At 40.3% G+C, this 18,149-nt stretch overlaps 1 protein-coding gene across 2 annotated transcripts in view; it reads right to left on the bottom strand.

Moving 5' to 3' along the window:
* Positions 1 to 18,149, bottom strand: part of Mtmr7 (myotubularin related protein 7) — a 101,250-nt gene that overhangs the window by 38,722 nt on the left and 44,379 nt on the right. For both annotated transcript variants that reach the window (XM_045132839.1, XM_004672589.2), the window contains 2 exons: positions 10,511 to 10,639; positions 2,292 to 2,426 (listed from right to left, as the gene is read on the bottom strand). In XM_045132839.1, the coding sequence (XP_044988774.1) occupies positions 2,292 to 2,426; positions 10,511 to 10,639 (264 nt within the window). The remainder of the gene's footprint in view (positions 1 to 2,291; positions 2,427 to 10,510; positions 10,640 to 18,149) is intronic.

Genomic DNA, 18,149 nt, shown 5'->3' on the forward strand with positions numbered 1-18,149 from the left:
AAGTAAAAATCTTTGAGCAGAAAAGCATTCTGCTTTGGGTTTGAAGCTTTTATCAGTGCTAAGTGAATTGAATTGAGAATTTACTTAAGAGTCAAGGCCCCATACACATGATCTTCTGGGTGTGAATATGACCATATTGTATATCTGTTTCATTGCTGCTCTCCATGACTGACCTGCTGATCTAGCATAAGAGTAACTCAGTGTTCCTGCTACATAGGTCTATCCCATTGTACCCTGTATTCAGAGGCAGACAGGGTATTCAGAGGCAGACAGGGACTGGAGAGGAGCAGAATCCTGATCTCACACGAGAATAGAACATTCAGTGATCGAGTATATGAGGCACAGTATTTGGTGACACAAGGGCCTGAGACACAGTAAAAGTTACCAGGTTCTACGTGTCCACAAAGATAGCACGCAGTCTCATCCTGCTGTCACCATGAGGACAGATGTCTGAAAGTCCTCATGACCATGTCTATTAAGTACCTATTTTTAATGGTGTTACTTTCAAATTGACTTGAGCTATTGGTTTGTTTCTTTTATGTATTTCTTTATTTCCTTGTGTTATCTTTTATAGCTTCTTTCATTTACATGATTCAATCACATGATTCAACCACTTTAAGTGTATATTCATATGTTTGTGTGACTGTCACCATAATCTAATTTTAGAACAATCCCACCATCCAAAAGAGAAATATACTATCATTCACATCATCTCCAATTTTCCCATCCCTCCTGTCCTATGCAATAATCACTTTGTTTTATGTCAGTATGAATTTGCCTATTCTGGACATTTCATGTAGATATACAATAGGGAGTCCACTGTGATTGGCATTTTTCACTTAGCAGAATACTTTCAAGGTCCATCTATGTGATATTGTGTATAACCACTATATTCATTTCTGTAATTGAATAGTGTTTCATTGAATGGACATACCACATATGTCATAAATCCATCTGTAGTTCATGAACACTTGATTATTCTACTTCTTTTGCTGCTATTATTAATGTACAAATATTCACATAAGCACTTTTTACATTTGTACTTTTTCTTGTCAAGCACAGGCCTAGCTATAATGTCATAACTAGGTAGAGATTACAATGCCAAATATGTTGAGTAATGGACACTTCATTCTGTCCTTTCATGTACTACATAACTACTACACATAATGGTTGTTTCTACAACTTTACTGTCACCTCCCTCTGGGATGGGGATTCCATTCTTCATTGATTTTGAAAGAACTGAATTGCAGGAGTAAAACTGGAAAGTATAGTTAGTATACCCTAAACTGAGTCATCTTAAGAAAAGTAAGACCAAGTGGGAGGTGAGTACAAGACTAAAATGGCTTCCCCCATGATGACTAGTTCTGTTATTTCAAACTGGATGTCTAATTAAATTGGAAAGCTAATGCATTACTACATATGTAATTATCAAACAATAGCTTTCTAACAGCAGACAAAGAAAATGTTCATTACCTCTCTTCAATCCTGCTCTCTTTCCATGGTATTTAATAATTTAAGGTGTACCTTTCCAGATCTTTTTCTATACATCTTCATATACCAATATGTCAATATTGGTGATACCAAGAGTTTTTTTCACATAAATAAAATAGTATGCATTTTATTTTACTTTAACATTATGCCTTGTATATCTTTCTAGATCATACACATGGATCATTAAAAGTAGAATCTGAAAATGTAAAAGTGACTACCTCACAAACATTGATCCACAATGAACTATAGATTGTCGGGCACTTATCTTCAAAGTCTAAGGACCCAGGTTCAATTCTCCAGGTCCCATGCAAGCCAGATGCAAAGCGTGGCACAAACATCTGGAGTTTGTTTACAGTGGCTAAAGAACCTGGCATGCCCATTCTCTCCCTCCCTCTCTCTTTCTCTCCCTCCCTCCCTCCCTTCCTCTCTGTCTCTAATAAAAAAATAAAAACTTTAAAAAATTTAAAAATAAAAGAAAAAGATAATTCCAACACAATGAAATAAGTGGGTACATTTAAGGGAACAGCTTTTAATATGAAACCACATTCATTTACTATATGTTACTATGTATCCAGCATGATTCTAAGAGCAGGAGAAATAAAAATTAACTCAGCACAATCAGCATCTGCAGGAGCATCAGTCCTGCCCAAAGCAGCTCCCAGGTGCCTGCACCCTGATTGTGCACAGAGGAACAGCCCATTTGAAGCAACCAGAGTGAGTGATAGCATCTACAAAGCTGTGCTGCCTCCAGCCTTGTGGCTCAGTGCTGCAGAGAAAAGCATGAAAAATGTGGCACTTACTTTAGGTCGAGTGTCCACTACATAAATGAAGTCACTTCCAGGATTGGCTTTCCTGATGGCTTGAAGCATCTGCTCATCCTCCAGGCACCGTGCACTGAAGCCAGAGAGGGGCTGGCTACTCCGGCAGATGGAGGCCTGTGGGAAGAAGCCATAGCAACCTGGCACAGTAAGAGACCCTCTGGGGGTATCCCCAAAACAAAGAGCCCCTTGGTTTACCTATACCCTAAACCAACTTTAGAAAATATGATTAGACTTTATAAAATCAAGACTTGTTTTTTTAAATTCAACTCAAAGAACCCACTACATGGGCAAAAGTACAAAGTCTCTCTGTGTGTAAGACCTTAGGAATGTATAAAGATGTTTAGATAGGATTAAAATAATGAAATTTAAGGCCATTTAAGTAACTCGCTTTTCTTACCATGGATATTGTTTCTTTTTGCTGCTGAAAATAGAAATACAAAATAACTATTCTCCTCAAATTTAGAGTACACTACTAAGACTAGAAAAAAAAATAAAAGAAAGAAGAGTATTTCTAATACTTTTCATCATGCTTTTATACTTGCCTATTTAAAAGCATCACGCACAACTAAAACCAATTCTAAGTGTTCTAAGATTTGAATTTTCAGTTCTAAAAGCCCAGGTCATTCCTAGGTTTACTAATCAAGTGTGCCTGGAAACAATGGTTTCTTCCCTCATCTCCTTCTGTCCTGCAGTTCTAACAGTATAGCCAACCTTGCAAACTGGCATGTCCCACATCAGTGGCTTCAACTAACCATGGATCATGAATGTTCAGGGAAAAATGCTGTATATGTTTTCACTGTTCCTTAAACAATATAGGAAAACAACTATTTACATAATATTAACATTGTATTAGGCATTTTAAGTAATGAAGAACTGATCTAAAGTATTCCAAAGGATGCAAGCTGGTAAAACATAAATGCTACACCTTGTACATAAGGCACTTGTAACCCAGGAACCCATCCCCACAGATGGCACAGGATGACTCAAAAGTGTATTGGGAGACTGTACTTTAAATAGCATAGATCTTTTCCTGGTTCATGAACTGAAGCTAGGCAAACATGTAGATATAATATTTGTGCTTTTCAAAGTGGCACATGCATCTGGAGTTTGTTTGCAGTGGCTAGAGGCCCTGATGTGCCCATTCTTTCTCTGTCTCTCTCTCCCTCCCTCCCTCCCTCTTTTTCTATCTGTCACTCTCAAATAAATAAAAATAAACAAAAAAATTTTTTAAATGCGCTTCTGTGGCAAAGTATTTTCGTGGGCTTAACTTTTATTTTAACACTTAAATTACATATAAATCTTCCAATAAGATACATGAATAATTCCCAGAACCTACACTGATTCTATACATCCAAAGTGTGACAGGACACGAGCAGCAACATTCTGGGTAGGCCAAAGAAGAACAGACTGAAAATAGTCACTTCATGCCATCACCTGCACAAGGCTTATTATGGAAAGTAGTAGCCCAGCTTAAAACTCAATCCAAGACAACAACTTGGGTTCTCTAGAAAAATATGCCCTTCAGTGCTCCTCATTAGGTCTAATGACCAAGTACTGGAGAATGGTCAGACAGGTAACTGTAAAGGCGATCCAGTTTGGTTCTATGGCACAAAGAGGAAATAGCCGATGAAGCAGGGCCTATAGCCAGGTTCACAATTTAGGAGGGCAATGCCACGGAAATGTGATGCAAAACGCAGGGGCAGCTGAGTCACCCAGAGTCTGCTAACTCTTGAGGAGGTGAACAGGAGAAAGAGATCAGTTGGTTAAAACATGGGACAGGGAGACAGAACAGCAAGCTAGGGCCAAGTATGGAAGCAAGATAAAGTGGCAGGGCACTGGGAAGCCAACACAAGCTGTGTCTGCTAAAAAGAAATTGCCATGGATGGCATGGATGGGAGTCCTGATTTCTTTCATCTTTAAGGGGTCAGAGACAGCCACACCTATAATACCAGCTATGTGGGAGGCTGAGACAGGAAGAGGCTATATTCAAAGGCTGTATGGAACAAGTCCAAGGCCAGCCTAGATCACTTAGTGAGATCCTGTTTCAAAAAAAGGTGAGAGGGTGCATGCTGTGGGCATGGAGTGAGTAGGCCAGATCCCTGATCCCTGGTGCTTCTCCCTGTTTCCTGGTTCTGAAGGTAGCCAGACCTGAGGAGATAAACTACCCCTGACATTTCAGCCAAGCTACAGCTGAATACACAGAGGAAATGTGGAGACAAGCAAGAGTGCTGCTTCCATGCTGTTCCTGATAATCAGCACCAGGGTGAAGGAGACAGACTCTGAGAATACTCAACACCCACCAAAGCAAAGATCCAAAGGCTCCTAAGAGTTCATCACTTAAGTAGACTTAAAACTCGCCCATAACAGCTCAGGAAACTGTGTGGAAATGGGCGGAGATGGTAAGAGGCACAGGTTGAGACATCATGCCCAAAGGCATTCCCTCCCCTCAAAATAACTGACTGCTGCTCCCACAACGCATAAACTACAACCCCATGGGGAATACCTGCAACCCCACTGAGGAGGGTCCCAAATGGAATGGGGGCAGGGATGAGAGAAAAGAGGGTACTAACACATGATGTAACCAGAGGAAACATCTGGTTAATAATAATTATAATAAACATTAAAAAATTGCTAATAGCCAATATCATATCACCTCACATTTTTGTTACTGTAATATATTTATTCTGGTAATGAAAAGAATCACACACTATTTTGTATTAAAGATTAGAATGGGAAATGCCTATATTGCAGATTTATATGATAAATTAATGGTAGATCTGCATTAATTGTGCTGTCTTACAATTTCTCCGAAACTTATTGTTCAGTCATGGGAATTTTATTTTTCATTAAACTAGAAAACCAATGCTAAAAAAATGAAGAGGTGAAAGGGCTGGCTGAGTACTTGCCTAATGTGTGCAAAGCCCCATGTTCCCTTCTGAGTACTGCTCAAATAAATAAAGGGCCAGAGTCTACCACTGTGCTCTGTGGAAATTCAGAGCCAGTTTTATGCTTTATCTGAGTTAAAGAAGGGTTGGCTAAGGGCAACTACCACCAGAGAATCTGTGAAAGTCTACCAACAGAGTCAGACATGGACATGGAAAAAAAAAAAGAAAAGAAAAGAAAAAAAGTGATCAACAGCTTTAAAAAGACTTAATTAAACTAGATTTTGAACTTTGGTATTTTGTAGTTTATTTTCTTAATGTCCTGTGATATTATCCATATGAAAATTTCAATTTACTAAGAACTTTGTTTACATACTTTTCAATTTTACATAGAACAGAAGCAGCTTTAATACTTTTGTGAGCTATACACATACCCTAGAGAGTCAGACAGCTGAGTGAGCCTCACTAGCACCTGGATGTACTCTTCACAGATGTCAGGGACTAAAATCTGACATAAAAACCTCCTGGGTGCTACACTGTCAAGATTCTTTAATTTACAATGCCACACAGAATTAAAAGACCAAAATGATTTTAAAACTTATGTAGCAGGCACTATTATAAAATCTCCATGTATTTTTATTTAATTGTTGTAATCATGATAAGCAGTAAGAGCTATCATTACTTATAGATTAACTGAACAAGACAGAAAGAGGTTCAGGAACTTCTCATGAAGCTATTAACTAAGGAAACTAGACTTTAATGTAAAAATGCATTTCCTAAGTTCTGAACAAGAAGTCAAGCTAAGATACATCACAAAGAGCAGTATTCACGAGTATGTGGCTCTGACCCTGGTTTTGCTCCCTGTGTGATCTTGGGTGATTTATATCTCTCCTGTGAATCTCAGCTTACTCATGTATAAAACATGTCCTAATTAAAACAGAACTCATAGGACTGTACCAAACCTGTAAGAAATTGCAATAAATGATCATGAAATGAAAGCAAGAGGCCTGTTTTTCTTAAGGAAAAGTGCTTTATTAAAAATCTTTGGTTTTTTTGCCAGGCTTGGTGGCACACACCTTTAATCCCAGCACTCGCTCGGAAGGCAGAGGTAGGAAGATCAAGGTAGGAGGAGTTCGAGGCCAGCCTGAGACTACATAGTGAATTCCAGGTCAGCCTGAGCTAGAGTGAGAACCTACCTCGAAAAAACAAAAACAAAATCTTTTTTTTCTCTTAGAAATTTCAGCTGTGAATTTAGGAAACCATACTGGAAGCAATTTAAGGTTACATAATATTTTAAGAACAGAGCAAAGGATAAAACCATAAAAACTACAGGTAATAAACATACACAGAGTTCTGAACACAAGTGATACATACACATTTCTAACTATGACCTGCAAAGCTATTTGATCCCAAAGAGGGTATGAATGACTCTGCAAGACTCATGTGTGGAATGAAGTCTAAGATTAATGTTATGGCTTGCTTTGACATCAATAACAATGAGAGACCCCCATCACACTATGCTTTTAGATGTAAGGGTCCATCTTTACACAGTTCCCCTTCTCTAACAGACTGGGACCACTCCTAGTCACCGGAGTATGAGCTCTTACTTTCCCACTGGCCTATGGTAACAACCAAGCTGATCATACTTCCTACAGCAACTGAGGTGACATCACCCTCCTGGTACTTAGCCTGCCTCCCACATGCCTGGTTGTCACTGTTTCCCACTGCCTAGCATTAGTGATCTTACCATCAAAACATGAGGTAATGGTAATAATAGTTTAGGAGTAGTATTTTAACTCTAATGTATGCTATTCTTACAGGCATGAGTTAGTTCCATTAGGACAGGAATACATATTATTTTTTTTTTCTTTTGACATATGTGTGTATCACCAGACCCAACTTTTATGTGGGTGCTAGGGATCCAAACTCAGGTCCTGATGCTTGAGTGGCAAGCACTTTACCCACTGAGCCCTCTTCCCAGCCAAGGAATCCCTATTCTTAAACCGAAATTGTTCAAAATCACCAGAGGGAAGAAAGACCCATGTACTTATAAAATCTATACTTTTTTTTTTTTTTACAGAACCCTGCCCAATTTGTGGATGGTTTCTGATAAGCAATGAAAGCATGAAAAATCACTTCAGTGTTTCATCTATCTTCCATTTAATCACAGAAATGTATTCTCAGTACTTCCCATAAGAATACTTCCCGTAATAATAAGCCCTCGTTTAATCAAAAGCATTTAAATGATCAAACAGCTAGTATCATGTAGCTAGTAACTAGGGAAACTAGACTTGAATGTGAAAATGCATTTCCCAAGTTCAGAATTCAAACACTATTAGAAAACACAATTTTGATTCTTATTTAGATTTTGTTGTTATAGCGGTGTAAAACTGGGAGAAAAGTACCCACACATTAAGTATTACCCTGGTGAATCCATGAAGGAATGCTTAGAACCCCCCCTCCTCTCCCCCCTTTCTCTCTTTTTCTCTCTCTCGTATGCTTTTGTAAGAATACTTTCAGCACAGGAAATCACTGACTTTAAATTATCTAGCTGCAGTGAAAGTTCATTTTCAGGTCTGAAAGTCAGGTGAAGAACGCTTAAGCAAAGTACTGAGAGCCCAAGATCAGCAGAGCAGCCAAGGAGGGATAGTCTCAGAGGTCTACTTGCCAAGGCTATCCTGTCTGAGGCATTAACACTGCCCCTTAAAATATTCACACCGACCCTAAACAACTCCCTTTCCTCGAGAATGTTAAAAAGGAGCCCCACAGGCACAGGCTCACTGTTTAAACATCCTGTCCATCACTCTGAAACAACAAAAACTTTCTCTCTCCCTCTTTCTCTCTCTCTCTCTCTCCCTCTCCCCCCCACCTCCCTCCCTCCCTCCCTCCCCCCCCCCCTCTCTCTCTCTCTCTCTCTCTCTCTCCTGGTTTCTTACATTTCTCTCCTCCTTACATTATCAGTAGATGCTATACCACCATCTTAACTTCAGTACATCATGACATCCCATCTACTATTAAAGAAGTCTATTAAAAAAATCAGTTCTTCAGCCGGGCATGGTGGCACATGCCTTTAATCCCAGCATTCAGGAGGCAGAGGTAGGAGAACCGCTATGTGTTCGAGGCCACACTGAGATTACATAGTGTATTCCAGGTCAGCCTGGGCTAGAGTGAGACCCTACCTCACCCCCCCCCAAAATCAGTTCTTCCTTTACCTGTAAGCATTGCTCCTACAAATAACTTTCTTTAGGCCCCCATCCAGGAAAAGACTGGGAGCAATGAACACCAATAAAAGTGAGGTTGTGTGTCCTTTCAGTTAACAGAACATGCACAGAGAAGTGGATATTTTCCTTCAAAGTCACCAGCACAGAGGGCTGATGCTTACTGTAGTGAAGTGAGCTTTGCTCAGAATATTTTTGGAAGCCTCCCTTGCCACCTGACAGCTGCTGCTCTGTCCCCTGGCTATAAAGGAATTTGTGTTCACACTTACACACATTCACATGCACACACACACACCACTATCTCAACTGTTTATAACACCAAACTATAGTATCTGTGGTGGTTTGATTCAGGTGTCCCCCATAAACTTAGGTGTTCTGAATGCTAGGTTCCCAGCTGATGGAGATTTGGGAATTAACGCCTCCTGGAGGGAGTGTATTGTTGGGGGCGGGCTTATGGGCTTTATAGCCAGTTTCCCCATGCCAGTGTTTGGCACATTCCCCTGTTGCTATTGTCCACCTTATGTTGGCCAGGGGGTGATGTCCACCCTCTGCTCATGCCATCGTTTTCCCCTGCCATCGTGGAGCTTCCCCTCGAGCCTGTAAGCCAAAATAAAACTCTTTTTCCCACATGCTGCTCTTGGTTAGGTGATTTCTACCAGCAATGCGAACCGGACTGCAACAGTATCCAAAACTCTATTATCAAGCATGAACACCAAACTTTTGCACCTGGCTAGAGCCAAAGAATTTCTGAGGTAGGTGGTAAAGACCACTGTTATGTCTTAAAACTTGCTTTTCTGTCCTCAAAGAAATAAAGGAACCTTAATTATTAAATGACTATCCACAGACCAAGTTCTTGCCTGCCCTGTACTGCTCAATAGGATGTGAGTAGAAGTATCACACATGCTTCCCGGAGTCTTCCTCAAAAAGTTCGTGGCAAATCATTAACTCTGTTTCCCCTTGGTGCCTGGAGGGGGGGTGATGGCCACCTTTTGAACCACATGGATGAGAACCAAACTCTCACGGTGACAGAGAAACATAGGAGCAGCTTGAGTCCCCAACGGCTGAGTGTTGTAGGACCAGAATACCAGGTCTGTAAAGCCCATTGTTGTAGGGTTATGAGAAATGAAGTTCTTTCCTATTAAAGCCACTGCTATTTGGAGTCTATGTTAGTTACAAACAAACCTTTTAAGAAGAGCATTTAAAAATAAAACCCGGGCTGGAGAAATGCCTTAGTGGTTAAGCACTTGCCTGTGAAGCCTAAGGACCCTGGTTCGAGGCTCGGTTCCCCAGGTCCCATGTTAGCCAGATGCACAAGGGGGCGCACGCATCTGGAGTTCGTTTGCAGAGGCTGGAAGCCCTGGCATGCCCATTCCCTCTCTCTCCCTCTATCTGTCTTTCTCTCTGTGTCTGTCACTCTCAAATAAATAAATAAATAAAATTAAAAATAAAATAAAAATAAAAATAAAACCCTTTCTCTACATAAACAAAGATTTTTTCTATTAAGGATACTCAAAAAACAAGGCCCTATAAAACAGATTGGATGAAAATAAACAGAATGTATCATGGACTTCAGGACCTGAAGCACTGCAGGAATAAGCAGAGACTCCTGAGAACACTGCTTATTCAGTGGGTGATGCATCTAGACTCTGCCTAAATCTATCCTATTACGTTATTGCACATAAACAGGGATGGTCACTTTCTACATGAGACAAAATTGTAAGCATAGCTGAAGTGTGTTAGACTGCCATCATTCCCTGGGAATATTCATATACCTTTAAGAAGAATTCACACACACAAAGTGGACCGCAACTAAAAAAAAATACTTGTTCATGGTCCTAGAGAGATGGTTCAGTGGTTAAAGGCACTTGTCTGCAAAGCCTGCTGGCCCAAGGTTCAATTAGCCAGTACCCATGTAAAGCCAAATGCACAAAGTAGTGATGTGTCTGGAGTTCATTTGCAGTAGCAAGAGGCCCTCTCACACCCATTCTTTATTCTTTCCTTTCTCTCTCTCTAATAAACTATTTTTTAAAAAAGAAAGAAAATGTTTCTTGAGGATTAAGCAAACAAAGTGAAAAACAGAAGCCCACTTAAGCCTTACGTGGTTATCTTTATAGTAGTAAGAAAGGGCAGGAAACCGCCGTCTGCTCCGGAATTTGGAACTCCCCACGATGATGTGTGCTGTGGCTGATTTGGGAACATACAGTTCAGTGGGGTAGGAGTCACAAACCTGTCAACAGAAAATACAAAGGTATTTTTAGGCAGTCAAGTAATGTTTTGCAAATTCCCATCAGAAACTCCATTTAAGCATTCTTACAGTTGTATATCTTGAGTTTCCTTAAGCAATTTATAGGAGAGGTTATTTCGAGGAAACTCGAGGCCATGTCAGTGAAGAGTTGCTGATTCTATGAGATGATTGCAAAAGAAAGCAGGACAACCACATGTGTCCTGTCCTTGTGTACTGTCCCTCCTCTCCCAAGCCTCTTTATGTGGGGGACACAGTAACAACTGAGCACTGTTTTAATCAAAAGGAATGACCTATAACTTGGTATTCTAAAGGCTGGGAAATCCTTAGCTGCCTGTAGTTGACTTGGGAGCATGATAATAGGGACAATGTTCCTAAAATGTAACCAGTAGTTAAGTCATCAGGTTACACTGTGTCCCTAGCACAGTGGGTGCATTCCTTGGCCTTTCCTGGACACTCCTGCCTCCATCTTCTCAAATCTCTTCTACGCTTTCAGACCAACCCTCCTCCAAGGTCCTTCAACACTGTGGTGGTTTGATTCAGGTGAACCGTAAAGTAGTACTGAGGAGTGGGATTGCTGCTAGACACCTGACTGTGTGGCTTTGATGTACTTATTCTGGTCAGAGTTGAAAGACCTGAAACTCAGTTAAGAACTATGGACTGTGAGGTTTGGCTTATGAGGGTGAGAAAAAGCTTTGCTTGGACTGGGCTAGCAGTTTGGATGAGAAGCTTGATATTATGCCCATGTCCTGAGAAGACAGGGTTGTTCTGCATAGAAATGAACTGGTGTGAGTAGAGGGACATGGCAGAGAAATAAATGTTTAGGCCAAAACTTCTGCATGTTCAGCTGCAATTGAGAGATTACAACTTTGAGATTGGGCTAGCTGACCTGCACTGGGGCAACAGGAAGAATGTAGACTCTTTTGAAGGGGTTTGAGTGCTCAAAGAGTGTCCTGTTCTTCAAAGTCTGCTTTATTCCCCTGTGGCTTAAAAAATTGGCACCCTACTTGGTATTGTGGAATATAAGAAATGCAGAAAAGAGACAGTCACTGAGTATGCAACATGGTCTTCTGTTCTGCAAATTGCCATAGGCAGTGTGAAGCAGGTTTGCTGGATGACTGCATAGAGACCCCATGGGGCCATGACGTATAGACGCTAGATTGCAGTGGAGACCCAGTGGAGATGTTGGGACCACATGATGGCTGCCAAGGAGAGCTGCCGGACCCAAGTGAAGTTTTCCAGGACTGTGAGTAGCCTAGTTGGAGGGGCAGAATTGAAACTCCAGAGACTTGTTGCTGGTTAGGATTATTGGACTTGAGACTTGTCACTGGCTAGAGTTGTTGGTCTTGGAACTACAGTTTGATGATTGCCCTGGTTGTTTTAAATCTTGTAGCGGTTGAATATTTCCTTGCTATGTCCAATGCCATCTTTTGTAGAGTAAATGTTTATTCTCTGTCATTATGGATCTTGGGGGGAATTTTTGGTATTATAGCTCAATTAAAAGACCTTGGATTATGGGGATGTTTGAACATCATTAGGATTGATAAAAACTATGGGAGCTTTTAAAGATGGATGAATGAATTGCATTTTGAATCATGTATGGTTATCGGTTTATGGGGGCCAGGGGCAGAATGTGGTATTTGATTCAGGTATCCCCCATAAACTTAGGTGTTCTGAATGCTAGGTTCCCAGATAATGGAGATTTGGGAATTAACGCCTCCTAGAGGCAGTATATTGGGGGTGGGCTTATGGGTATTATCACCAGTGTCCCCTTACCAGTGTTTGGTATGCTCTCCTGTTGTTATTGCCCACCTTCTGTGGGCCAGGGGGTGATGTCGACCTTCTGCTCATGTCATTGTTTTCCCTGCCATCATGGAGCCCCTCCCCCCATCCCCGCTAAGCCTTCAGCCAAAATAAACTTCTTTTTCCAACAAGCTGCTCTTGGTTGGGTGATTTCTACCAGCAATGTGAACCTGGCTATAACAAACATACACAGATTTCTAGATACAACTAATTGGTATGCTCCATGTGGTAGTTTAAAAGGATGTCCTCCAACAGATTCAGGAGTTTGCTAAAACTTTTAACTCAGATCTCCAGCTGCCTGGCTGGAGGAGGTGTCCTGTGGGTGGGTCCTCGGGTCCAGCCCTGAGATGTTACTGGGGTTGGATCTGAATTCCAGCCTACAGTATACAGAGTGCTTGAGGTCTCTCTGAGGTCCCCAGTGTATACTTGCTTTTGGTGGTGCTGGCAGTGGACATTTTTTCTGCATGGAACTGGTAAAGGAGGCCAATTTCTTCCACCATTAAGGAACATTCCCTGGATCAATAAGCTTCAATAAATTCTTTCTTCCTATAAACCGTGCCTGGTTTGGAAGTTCATCCCAGCAACATGAAGCTGACTAAAACACCCCATTACCACACAGTATCATAGCTTCTGAGTTTCAAATGTGTGACCTTGTAAGTGGTAAGAAATGATTTGGTAAATAACTGTCAAAGTGGAAACTGGTGCCTTAGAAAGCTCTTAGAATTTAGAATCAGAAATCAGCAGTTCAGTGTCTAGCTGTAAGTCAGCAACTTCATGACCTTGAGAAAATCAGAGTACACTGAGTACTTTGGTTTCTTGACCTCTAAAACTGATACTACAGCAATAATATTTTTGAGAGTGAAGAGAAGGAACAAATCAAACACTCATGACACAGCACTAAAACCATCAGAGCCAAAAGAAATGCTAGGGGCTGGCAAGCATTACAGCTGTTTTGGTGGTTTGCTCAATACATGTTTTGCTTTTGTGTCAGTAAATCCACCTCAGGCAATGTGAGGATGGCAGTTTCCTGGACTTCATCAAGCAACTGTTTATTTCCTGGATGTCAAACTTCTTCCTACACACTGCAAGTGAGTCCAAGTGGGTATAGCATAGGGTAAGTACTTTATCTGCAGGTCTTCTGCCAGTCTTCACACACTCTGACCACTCTGTACAATGGGAGGAATAAAAAACCACAAGACAGCACCGAACCTCTTTACGTCTAACAAATATTTCTCTAAGCACATACCCCCTACCTGCCTCCATTGCCTTCCTTACCAGATGGCTGAAGTCCCTACAGCAAGAGAGAAAAGGGCATGAAAGGGGGGAACACATGTCTGAAGAGTATAGAAACTTCACCCTCCAAAGGAGGAGAATGTGGACCATCAAGACCTAGACCAAGACCAGAACTCCCCAAATGGGCTCACTAACAATACTCAGGCTGGCATTTAGGAGCATATCACTCATTACAAGGACTTCTGCTCTCCTCAGAGAACTGGGACTAAGGGACAACTCAGCGGGCCAACATGGAAGTATCAGAGCACTGTGAAACATCCTTGCACAGGAAGCTCTAGGAAGCCAATACATGCGGAAAGAGACTCGGACTTAAAAGGGCCAGTTAAACAGTTTTAAGATACAACTGTGTACAAAGCAGAAAAAACACACTTCATCCTTTTTGCATCAAAGTAGGCAATATTTTTAAATGAAGATTAAAATAACAGTCCTGCCCTGAAAACTGCAAAAGTTTCTGAAAAAGGCTGAAGGGAACACAAACAAAAGATCCTGTGTATGTGTATAGATTAGAAGACTGATTATTGCTATGTTCTTCATACTACCCAAAGCAACCTACACATACAAGGTAATCTTACCGGGATCTCAATGTTAGTTTGTGCAAAAAAAAAAAAGAAAAACCTCATCTCAAATTTATATGGATTTTCAGGAACTCAATATAAACAAACACTTTTTAAAAGAGCAAAGTTCAAGGATTCCTATACTGGCATAAAGAAAGAAAAAGTGGGAGAAAGAATCCAGAAATAAATGTTATGTGCATGGCTAAGAGATCTTAACAAGGGTTCCAAGAGCATTCTGGGAAAAAGGCAGCACTGGAAAATAAGAAATCCATATATAAAGAAAAGAAAAGGCAGGCCCTTACATTACATAGATTAACTCAACATAGATTAAAGACCCAAATATAAGGTCCACTACTATCAACTCCTATGAAGGTACGTGAAGAAAAGCTTATTTCTTATATATGACAACAAAATCAAAAGCTCATGAAGAAAGAAACAAATCAGACTACATCAAACCTAACAACATCTGTACACTGAATAACAAAGTCAGAAGACAGCATAGGCAACATATAGAATGAGAAAAAAAATACATAAATCATAGAATTCCTGTGGCATTGCACCCAGAACATATTAAAGAACTCCTACAAATCAAAAACAAACAAATGACTTGATCAAAACCAGGCAAAAGATATTTCTCCAAAGATGGTCAACCTGCACATGTTGATTGCTGAGCCCTAGGACAGGGCCAAGGAGAATTACTGCTTAATGAAAAGTTTCAATTTTGTAAGGTAAAAAGGTTCTAGAATTCATCTGCACAACAATGGTATGTTGAATACTACTAAAACTTGTAGACTTAAAAATGGTTGTAACAGCAAAATTTTTTCTGTGTTTTTATCACAGTAAAAAATTTGATAATATTAGAAATATCACTGCTGTGATTTTTCAATTAATTCACAGAGCTTAGTCAAAATTCTGATAATGCCCCAGTATTCAGGAGCAGAGTTAGGAGGATCACCGTGAGTTTGAGGCCAACCTAAGACTATATAGTGAATTCTAGGTCAGCTTGGGCTGCATTAAGATCTTACCTCAAAAAAACAGAGAAAAAGAGTTGTGATAATGAAGAATGCACAATGCAATGCAATTTATGTCTCTGTATTTTTAATATGCTCACTATGCCTCTAAAGATTTTGTCTGGTTTTGAAAATAAAGAGAAAATTGAGGGAGAACAGGCAAAATTCGCCAGAGTGAAAAATACTTTCCTGTTGAACTTCTTGCTTCTAAATTTTCTGCATGTCTTCTGACTGCTATTACAGATAATATCAATGAAATAGGTATAAAACACAATATATAATGAAATATACAATATAATAACTAATATCAATGAAAATACCAATTTGGGCTTTTGTTTTTGTTGTGGTTGGTCGCTTGCTCTGGTTAGCTCTTCATTGCATAAGCTAGCATACCTGAAAGGACTTCATGTCTTGATGGGGTCCTGCCCAAAGGATTCTTTTTGGTAATTCTTATACTTTTACTCAGTATTTGTATTAAGGGAATTGTTGCTAAGTACCTTGAAGATGCTACATTCCCAGAACTAGCCAATGCTGACCTGGTTATAACCGTCCAGTAAATGTACTTACTACGGTAGGTACTACCCATCTAAGATGTTACCCTGGGAGACCTTAATCAGACTTGGGCTATGAGTTTGTTGTAAGGAACTTGCAGAGATCTACACAGAATCACTCTTCCTAAACATTTAGGTCCCAGAATTAATTTCAAGCAATTTATGAGGACATAAAGACAAAAAATGATTTAAATATAAATAATATAAAATGCAACACATAAAAGTTTGCTGTAGGAAACCGGAGTACACATGCTTTCAAAGAAATCTTTAGTTTACACTGCATTTTAAATTTTATTCTAAGAAAATTTTGACTAAGATTTTCACCTAGTAATAAACACTAACTACTTTATCTAAATAAAGATTATTTCCAAGTTATGTATAAAATTAAATTCTAGTTTAGAGAGTGTGGTGGTTTGAACAGATGGCCCCCAATATATTCAGTTTTTTTTATTAGTTTGTAGTTTTCATCTGCAGCCACCTGGCTGGAGGTATGTCACTGGGTGGATCTTAAGATATGCAAAGTGTTCTGTGTGGCTTTTGGCTTGTGCATTTCTTCCACCACCACCCCCTCCTTGGTCCTATGAAAGCAGGTCAGCTTCTTCTGCCATTATGGAACTTCCCCTGGATCTGTAAGCTTCAATAAATCCCTTCCTCCATAACTGTGCTTGGTCTGGAAGTTCATCTCAGTGAACCTGAAGCTGTCTGCTACAGAACTTGGAACTGAGGAGTGGGCTGAGAAGTACCTGGCCATGTGGATGTTGGTCTTTTGAAACCTTTGATTTGGAAGAATGGGCATGGACTTGGTGCTTGCAAATGAAGATGCCTTCTGGAATGGTAAGCCAAGTTTTATGGAGTATTCTGATGAGTTTGAGAGTGTTAAGTGCAGACAGTATTGAACTTCGAGGCTTGGCTTATGAGCTTTCTAGGGGGAAGGAAAGACTACAGAAGATTTTGTTGGAACTGGGATACTGGCATAAGGGCTGGCTGTGTCCTGCTGCCCAGGCCCAGAGAATTGATAAAGGTTAAATTTGTTATGGACTGATGTGCTTGGCTAAAGATACTGGACTGAGAGATTTAAGATTTTAAATTGGAAAACCTCAAGCAAGTTAAAATTACAGGCACTGAGACTGGCTTAGTTACTGAACCTGCTATTGTCCAACACATTAGCAATCTTAAGGAAGGTGGTCCAACTGCTTTACATTAAAACAATGGAAAGGATACCTGAGGAAGGAGTATCATAGAAATGCAAACTCTTTTGGAAAGAGTTGACTGGAGAAGGAACCTGATTTTCTAGGTTATGATTTATTTCATCTGTGAATTAAGAATATACCTGTGTCCTGCACACCTGATATTGGTTTCAGAAGCATAAAAACTGTGTGGAGTGGTCGTGAATTGCACACAGTTCTGCTGAGATGCGGCATGAAGCAGGTATTGATGCCCTGATAGGATGAAAGAGCCTTTGGAAGATGGACTGTGGTTTGCATGAATACCTAAAGATGTTTGGGATATACAAGGACTATGCAAGGGCTGCCACAGAGCACATTGTTGGCCTGGGATGAACGTGTTCCCTGGCTACTCTGCCCAGATGGAGGGGCAGAACTGGAAAAGCTGGAGACTGCCAGTCTCTGGTTACATTGAACTTGAACTGCAGAAGTTTGATGTTTGTTTGATGGTGGTTGAGTTTGTATTGTTTTAGTCTCTCCTTGATTTGCATTATATCAGTTGAAAATATTTACCCTATGCCTTTATATGTTGGAAGTATTTAACTTGTTTGATTTTAAAGGACTTACTATTTTAAATTGGTCAAGACTATGGGGTCCTTTGAAATTGAAAGGAGAATAATTTACAATGTGTGATGGTTAAAAATCTATTGGGGGCCAGGGGAAGAATGTGGTGGCTTGAATAGATGGCCCCCAGTATATTCAGTTTTTTATTAGTTTGTAGCTTGCATCTGCAGCCACCTGGCTGGAGGCATGTCACTGGGTGGATCTTAAGGTGTGGTGGTGGGTTTCAGATTTCAATCTAAAGATATGCAAAGTGTGCTGTGTGGCTTTTGGCTTGTGCTTCTCTCACTCTCACTCTCTCTGCTTGGTCCTGGAAAAGCAGGGCAGCTTCTTCTGCCATTATGGAACTTCCCCTGGATCTGTAAGCTTCAATAAATCCCTTCCTCCATAACTGTGCTTGGTCTGGAAGTTCATCTCTGTGAACCTGAATATGTCTTCTACAGAGAGTTAAATGCTCTTATTCTGTGTCATAAATGGTGCACTAATAGTGACAGATGAAA

This window comes from Jaculus jaculus, chromosome 1 (assembly GCF_020740685.1).
Source record: "Jaculus jaculus isolate mJacJac1 chromosome 1, mJacJac1.mat.Y.cur, whole genome shotgun sequence".
Lineage (NCBI taxonomy): Eukaryota > Metazoa > Chordata > Mammalia > Rodentia > Dipodidae > Jaculus > Jaculus jaculus.